Genomic DNA, 8343 nt, shown 5'->3' on the forward strand with positions numbered 1-8343 from the left:
TAAATAACCACCAAAATCAAGCTATAGTACCCTACACAACTTATCAACAACTGACTTATTAACACATCGTTATCAAATTTAAAAGATTGAATTTTGCTGTCGCAATGAGATTCTCTAATAATACTCATAATAGTATTAAATATATTGTTGGCGTTCTCTGAAAAAACAATTATTTTAAAAGCAATAATTTTTTTTATGTTTACAACAAAGTGGATCTATGTAGTGCACAATTGCAACGATATAACAACTTTTATTAATCTCTTCCAATAAAATCGAAGTTAAAGATATAAAACCACAATATTTTTGCAAATCAATAATTAATTATTTCTTTGTATTAAAAAAATATTATATTATTTCTACTTAACCCAACATACCTTAGCTGAAAATATTCTTTTACATAGGAAACGTAATATTGGTTGTTAGCTATTACTAGAAACAACTCAGCACCGATAACGAATTTCCTCGTTCCTATTCGAGCCTTTTCCTTTGAATAGATCCACCTGCTAAGTATTGTAGAAAAGCGATCCCAACATTTTGTCCCTTTTCCCCCTTTTGCTTCACTCTTGCATCGGAAATATTTAGTTCCGCCTATTCCATTTAGAAAACATCAATGTCAACCAAATCAATTGAACTACAACTTCCGTGAGCATCCAAATCCAAAATATTTTCGAGAATGGGTACCTCATTGATACCAACAAATTCATTGTAAAATTGATTTTGCAGCGTTATAGGAGTTCACCTCCAACACCGAACAAGCCCTCAACGAGAGATTGTGAATCCACTTTTCATGAATTGATAATATAAAAATATAAATGAAGATGAAATAACAAATGAATATGGAACAGTTTGATAAACGTAGGAATGTAAATTGTAATGATAGCATATAAAATATTATATAGTGAATATTCATTGTAATTTGTATATAAAGTAAATAAGAGTATGGACGAGAGTAATATTCTAAATTTATCAGAATATTGAAGGTAGAATACAGTAGATTGTTGAATGTGGAAGAGAATAAGAGTAGTTATGTGAAAGTTGCAAAATGATTTAGAATATTTATGAAGTTAAAAAGGGGACCAAACCACTATTTCCAATAGTTCAGTGACCAGCCTGCTCACGTGGGCTTGCCCACGAGGCGAGCCAAGCCGAGCCAATTCAGCTCATTGGCACGCTCTGCTTGAGTAGCCCACTAGTCGAGCGATCGAGCTGCTCCCTTTGATGGGGAATAAAATAAAATTTTTAATAAATTTTGATACTAAAATTTGAAATATGTGGTTGAGAGGTCGTGGGACCAATGAAATATATGGATAATTGATTATTTGACTTCTACTTAAATTAAAATCTTATTTAAACCAAACATGAGCTTGTGTACAGCACAAATGATCCCATATGAAATGTCTAGAATAGATACAGATGTTCCATAGACATGAAGATAAGTGAGCTCTAATACATAAATAATCGAAAATGAAACTTTCCAAAACTAAACAGCACATCCTAAAGCTTTATTGGCAATTGTACAAGTGCTCGTTTGACAAAATTTAAATTATAAATTAAATTGGTCAAACAAACATTTTATTTAACACATTCTGTGGACCCCAATGAAACCACAAATTTAAGCACTCCCAAACTAGCCTTAAAATGTTTGCCAGGTACTTCTAATCTTAGTAGCATCCCAGGAAACAAAAAAGAAAACTTAATGTAGAGAAAACTTAGTGTAGACGTGATAGGGAAGAAACTTTTAGAAGATAGAAAGCAGAACTTACACAAATTTCCCCCCTTCCCGAAACAGATTTCCAATTCTCTATGAACATGTTTCGTACGCAATTGTGCATAACACATCAAGGTACACGACTACATAGAATTTCAAATGGCAAAACTGAAAGCAAATAGTTAAAACTGGTGTTTCCACGCATCTTCCAGTAGTACTACTAATGAAGATAATGAGATTCATGTAGCCAATCCCAAATTTATGGAGAAAAGACTTCAGAGCATATTTAATTATGCTTAAAAGCGAATCAATTTTACTTTGCACACACTTATTGCAAAACATACTATAGGCTATATTAGTCAAGCACCAAGAGGAATTTAAACCAAACCAAAAAACAGGGAATAATACAGATAAAATCACATTATTATGTATATAGTCGAAAAAGCTTACAACTACATTCTAACAGATCTCTATAGTAACATCCGTAGTCGATTCAAGAATTCAGAAAGCAAAGCACTAAGACAACACAGCATTTTGTAAGCCAACTAATCAAGAAATGCTGCCGGTATTAATAGTAGATTTATACCTTTTTCAAGAAGAGAAATATTAACTTCCTGCTCTGCAAGTAGGTTCAGGGCCATAATCCATACCATTTGAACACGATTTTTCATACATCACCAGAAGCACAACATTTGCGTAAATGTAATGCTGCCAAGGTACCTCAATTATCTGGTTACATTAGTGCATCTCACAAATCCATCTACTCCACGAGTGTCTTCTGAAAGTAGGCAGGCAAATCATTAGATTATCTGGAAGAGAGAACAAAAAAGAGAGAATGAGGGAACAATCAATTCGGCAGTTCAATCTCAATCTAATCCTAGCTTCCCTTTTACAGAGCAAAACATTTAAACTCGAGGACTTCAGATAACCAAAACCTTGTCAAAATATGATATATAATCTAGTCCAAATTCAATCCAAATCAAACTCTATTTCTCCTAAAATACACTTCTAACTTTGCATCACCCAGGCTTAAAAACTATAGCTACTGTAAGGAATAAAATGATATAACAGCCAGGAGATGTTCCATACAGATACGCAAGCAAACAGAAAACAGATTCATACATGTATACCAATAACTGGATATGGGTTGTGTTGTGCCACCTTTGTGCATTCTTGTGCTTGGGTGTGTAAGTGTTGACAAGCATGATAGAGAGAGAGGCTACTTGAAAATTTTTAAAAATCACCTCTAGTCTTGCTACTGAATTATTTTTGTAACCCTAGTTTTTGAGTTCAAAAATGAAGACAGCTTCCTATGCAGGAACCCAGCACGAGCTACCACAAATAATCCTGCCCTTCCATCCCTGCAACATCCAATTGCTATCTTCATCAAACAGGAAATCTTTATGATAACCTGCCATCACTTTATTCCTTAATTTCTTCATAATCTCGCGATTCAAAGGAAGGGGTTTGAATCCGGCTCTCATAGTGCGGACTTGCCACTGCTTGTGTGTCTCGGGTCTCTCGACCCTTCCTGCCCCCTCGCATGCAATAACATTTATTATCTCGCGCCCATAAAAGTCTTGTTCAAAATTCATCCTTTGTGGATTGTCCCGAGGTAGGGTAGCATCCAACATATCAAACAATGCCGAGTAGTGAAAGAGGGCCTCCTTGAAACGCGTAATGAAGAATGGAGCACTATATGATCCACTGGTAACAGCATGCAGAAATATAGTTGGATTCATTTTCCTAATTAAGTTCAGAACTACATCCCTGGGACAGTCAGCTTCAACAGTCTCATCAAGCAATCTACCAAATCGAAAGAGACAGTTCACAGCAAGCACCTCACCATGTGTAATCTTCAGGTCCTCAATTTTAATAGTCTCCCAATTCTGTGTGGCTATGGCTTGATACTCAAATGGTACACCAAACCGTTCACAGTACTTCGCCAAGCGGCGCCCAGTCTCTTCTACTCTTTCAGCTGGGCGAAAACCAGGTTGTGGAAACTCGATCCCGGTGATCCGCAGCTTGGGTGGCCCACCAGATCTCCTTGAAAGCAGCTGAATGAGAATAGGCCACTGGAAACCATAAAGAATACCAAAATCTACAATATGCAGAGTTGTTGCTTCTGATGCTGCTTCCCCAATCATCTTATTTGCAAATAAAATTGATATCTTCTTGAATGGGCAGGCTAAAAGATAAACCTGGTAAGCTTTTAATTTCTCAACAGCTGTAATCTTCTTGGATGCAAGGGATGCATAAATCTGGGTCCCAGTGCCTGAAAAGCGTGCCTCAAGACCATAAGCAAATACATATGCCAACCTCTGATATGCATCACCAGTAGGAGAAGCATGCTGCCTAATCTGCTTCAATTGTTCATATGCCGTTCTACGATCATCAGCAGCAATAGACTGTGCACAGCTGATCAAAAGAGTCCTCAGGTCCACAGCTTCACTATTGCTCTCTTGCTTCCTAGCACGAGTTCTTCCGCCATTCGACCCATTTGAGAGTACAGGTCGCAACAAGTTCTTTTCCTCTCCGCTAGGCAATTTAGCATCAACATTACATTGCATGGGTTCGCAAAGGAGAAATTTGTCAAACATTTCAGATAATTCCAAATCCTCTGCATAAACTGCAGATTGCTTGCTGCTCCTCTCCACATTTTCCAAATCACCATCCTCTGGGTGGTGATGCTTCCTTCCCCTTGAGCCATTAGTTAAGTTACCTATCTCATCCTTTTCTACCTTGACCGCGACCCTTTGAGACATTTCATCTGATTTTGGAGGTAAAGTGTATTTATCCAAGTCCATAATCAATTGATTACTTGGGGGAAGGAATTTACTAGCTTCTTCCATTCCTCTCTTGAACTGCAAGATAGACTCGCTATCGCTGAATATATTTGGAATTACGCTGGTATTTTCAAAAGAGCTTACCTGGATGTTGATTTCATCGTTGAAGCTGTTAACGGAACCAAATGACCATTGCGAACTAGTTTTCATTGATTTGGAAGCAGTATCCAGCAACTGACTCTGTTCCACTGATGAATTAAACTCACCTGGATCAACAACCCACTGTGGATCAATGAAATTAGCACCATTAGTACTGCTATTTGTGTACTCGCCGGAACTCCCCAAAAAGGTACCTCGGCTTCCCGAACTGTGGTTAAAGTAATCAGATTGTTGAAGCGGTGAAGGTGGGTACTTCTGGCCAAGGACATCATATAAGGATTTCTCGGCAGCTTGTAAAGCAAGTGGATCATGGAACATGCTCGGCTTATCATCCATGTTCTCCTCAATAAGTATCTGATTTAGATATTTTAGCACTGGATCAGAATCTTGATCGTCGGGAGATTCCACCTCAGTGCTTCCGCTCAAAGATGGAGTGAAATTTTCACGGCTCGGGCTAAATGAAAGGAAAGGGATATCTGCAATATTAAGGTCTAAAGAAACATCATCTTTATATCCAGTAACCTGGTCATGAGATTGCCCAAAAATGGGTAAGACAGTCTCATCATCAAATCTGAATCCATTCATAGTATTGTGCATTTCACTGAATCGGGGATCCATAACTATCACCACCTCAAAACCCTGCATCAAATGAAATATGAATAAGTCGAACTGAAAATTCTTAATTCAACAAATGAGTCACGATAAAATTATATCTAGACTTGAAACCTGATAAACTACCATAAGTAATGATAAAAATTAAAAAGCATGCTCGCTGTTAGAATTTAAAATAACCAACTTTCGAAAATCCTACATGGAACAAACTGAACTTCAGATGCCCAAAAGGAATGTGGTATATCTTCCACTCCTCAAATAAAATAGAAATATGAAAATAAAATATACATAGGGCATGGCAGATAATTGGAATAGCCAGTTGGGGCAGTCACAACCGCACATCTCCCAAAGATTTTAGAAAATTATTTTCACTCCTGCAATGATCAGTTTATGCAACAAAATCATTTTAATGTCCCCTCTCCTCCCTCCTCTTCCCCTTAAAAAAAAATATGTATATATATTACTCCGATTTCTAGTTCCGAGTTTCAGACATAAACGGACAGAAAAATAAGTCCAAAACTTCACTGCTGAACTTATTCCAATTCCAAGAGCTCGGACCGAATCAGTATTATTGATATACGGATTCGATCCGAGTTCTCTTATTGAATTGCTCATTCAATGAGCATTAACAAAATCATTAATTTAATTAAAAAAAAGCTGAAGATCAAATCAAGTTACCAAAAAAGAAAAAAACTTCAAATCACACAACATAGTAAAAAAATCAGCAGGGAAAAATATAGCTCTAAAAATTACCTAGAAACAACAGTTTATTTCTTATTTAATATAAACATCAATAAAATTAAAACCATCAAGAACGCAAACAAACAAAACCAAGGAAGAAAAAACAAGCAGAAGAAGAACCCACAAAGCGCTCAAGGACAAAGATCCGAAAATTTCCTGGAAAATAAGTAAAAAATATAAATAACCCACTGATTTTTCTTGAACAAGAGGGGGGAAGAAACCTGTTTAAGTCCGACATCAAACCTCAAAGGGGAAAAAAATAAAATAAAATAACAGATCCAAAAAAATTGTTTTTATTCTGCCATCTAAACAAGTACGAAATCAAACTCCCAAGAAAAAAATTTATTTTTATTCTGCCTTGTTTATATGTGTACCTGAATTGAATAACGAAAAAAGGAGTGAACGGTGGAAGATTCTACAAAATAGATAACTCTAAATATAAATAAAAACCCTAGTAGCTCTCTCCCCAAGGTGATGACATTTCGTCCAAAGTAAGAAGATTCGACGAAGCAGCCAAATAATATACTGTTAAGTAAAGAAAAAGAATTCAAATAATTATCTTGTGCGATAATTGCAACAGCAGTCCCAAACCATTTGCTTTTTCACAAATTTTACGTTAACCTTCACTTTGTGCCAATCAAATTCCAAATCCTTTAAAAATTAGCATCTGCAGTTCAAATGGAAGATTTTCATTAGTTTGACCATTAGTTGACCAAATAAATTTGACTTTAACCAATTTCAAAATAAGTAAAATGGTTACTTTTCATTAAAAATACATAAAACAAGGTAAAAAAAATTAAATTAAAGAAAAACTAAAAAAATAAAAACACATATGAACCCATCATCTCACCCACCCCCACCCCACCCCAATCAGGCTATGTTTGGTAATGATTTTGAGAATTGTTATTTTTAACCGTTAGGAGAAAAGTTTGGGCCACCTGTGATAGAAGAAGTCAAACATAATGACTTCAATAATAAAATAACGGTCAAAAAATCAATTTTTTGAATTGAAAAATCACTACCAAACGGGCTCCTAATCAAAACTAGAAAATTGTCCCCTCACCCATCCAGCCATCCCCCACTCACATCACAACCACAACTCCCCTTGCCCAAACCAATCGATCATCCTAAACCCATGGAAGGGACTTCAACGGACCAGCAAGCACGTCTCTATAACTCCTTCACATTCATTTCTTCTACCACACCCTTGAATCCTGATTGATCCACCATAAACTCAAAGAACAGAGAAAAATGGAAGACGCCGAGCAGCGACAGTAGCAATTTCTTCTCTTGTAGTAGCTTCAACAATAGAAATAATAGCAACTAGCAAGATAATTGGTCAAAGTCAAATTAATTGGGTGGTAAAAATAATCCATTTGAACTCTAGATGCTAATTTTTAAAAGGTTTGGGACCGTGGATAGTATAAAGTGAATGTTAAGATAAAGTAAATGAAAAATGAAAAGGTTTGAGACCACTAATGCAATTATCCCTTATATTATTATTCTTTACCCATAAGAGTAGGGTTGTCACCTTTTCTACATCTATCTTAGTGGAGTGGTGCTATCTTAGTGGTGCGTTTGCTGTTTGATGAAAGACAATTTACTTATACTTTTGACTTTTTGACTGGTGCCATTTCAATTATTAAAAATAAATAAAAAAAAATTTAAGTCAAAATTAACATTTAGCCCTTGTTTGAGCTTTATTTTTTTTTTCAAAAAAAAAAAAACATTTTACAATAGTATTATGATGGAGAATGTATAATTAAAAAAATAAGAATTTTTTTATTTGCATGTAATATTATTTTTATTAAAAAACGGGTAGTTAATATAAGATTAAATCACCATTGAAGAATGCATTTTGATAAAAAAAAATTAGGTTTAAATGAGAACTTATTTTTAAAACATATTTTGTAGGATCCACAAATTTTCAAAAACATTCATCAACTTTTAAAAAAATTTAGTAAAAAAAAAAAAAAAAAAAATTACTCCCTCCATCCCATTTATATTTGCTGATTTTATTTTTCACACAGATTAAGAAATTTTATTTGATGTTATTGAAAAACCAATTTTTGTAAAGAACTTTTTTAATTTACCCTTATTTAGATCCCGTTTGTCCATTTTATTCAAAATATATTTTTCTCTCTCTTCTTTTCAACCATACATTCTTTATTAAAATAATATTACACGTAAATCAAAAACTTTTCTTCATCTTTTAACCTCACATTTCCCATTATTTTACCATTCTAAAATGCATTTTCACATGAAAATGAGTCACAAACACCCTCTTAATTGTCAACAACTTTACTCCCTTAGAAAACTAGTATTTGGATGATTCCA

At 35.0% G+C, this 8343-nt stretch overlaps 1 protein-coding gene across 3 annotated transcripts; it reads right to left on the minus strand.

Moving 5' to 3' along the window:
• Positions 1-2103: 2103 nt before the first annotated feature.
• Positions 2104-6513, minus strand: LOC111407544 (scarecrow-like protein 14). Of its 3 annotated transcripts, none has more exons than XM_023037105.1 (3): positions 6381-6513; positions 2953-5292; positions 2104-2486 (listed from the first exon to the last, which is right to left on the minus strand). In XM_023037105.1, the coding sequence occupies exon 2, from the start codon at positions 5269-5271 to the stop codon at positions 3019-3021; it is 2253 nt and encodes a 750-aa protein (XP_022892873.1). In that variant the 5' UTR covers positions 5272-5292; positions 6381-6513; the 3' UTR covers positions 2104-2486; positions 2953-3018. The 3 variants fall into 3 exon arrangements, with proteins under 3 accessions (XP_022892873.1, XP_022892872.1, XP_022892874.1); XM_023037104.1 differs by having other exon boundaries at positions 2104-2517; XM_023037106.1 differs by lacking the exon at positions 6381-6513 and adding an exon at positions 6228-6331 and having other exon boundaries at positions 2104-2517.
• Positions 6514-8343: the final 1830 nt, after the last annotated feature.

The sequence above is a fragment of the Olea europaea genome, chromosome 13 (genome assembly GCF_002742605.1).
Source record: "Olea europaea var. sylvestris chromosome 13, O_europaea_v1, whole genome shotgun sequence".
NCBI classification, from domain to species: domain Eukaryota; kingdom Viridiplantae; phylum Streptophyta; class Magnoliopsida; order Lamiales; family Oleaceae; genus Olea; species Olea europaea.

What these genes read in the sequence shown, in the direction of transcription:
- LOC111407544 (XM_023037105.1), bottom strand. Translation starts at nt 5,271, where the DNA reads ATGGATCCCCGATTCAGTGAAATGCACAATACTATGAATGGATTCAGA.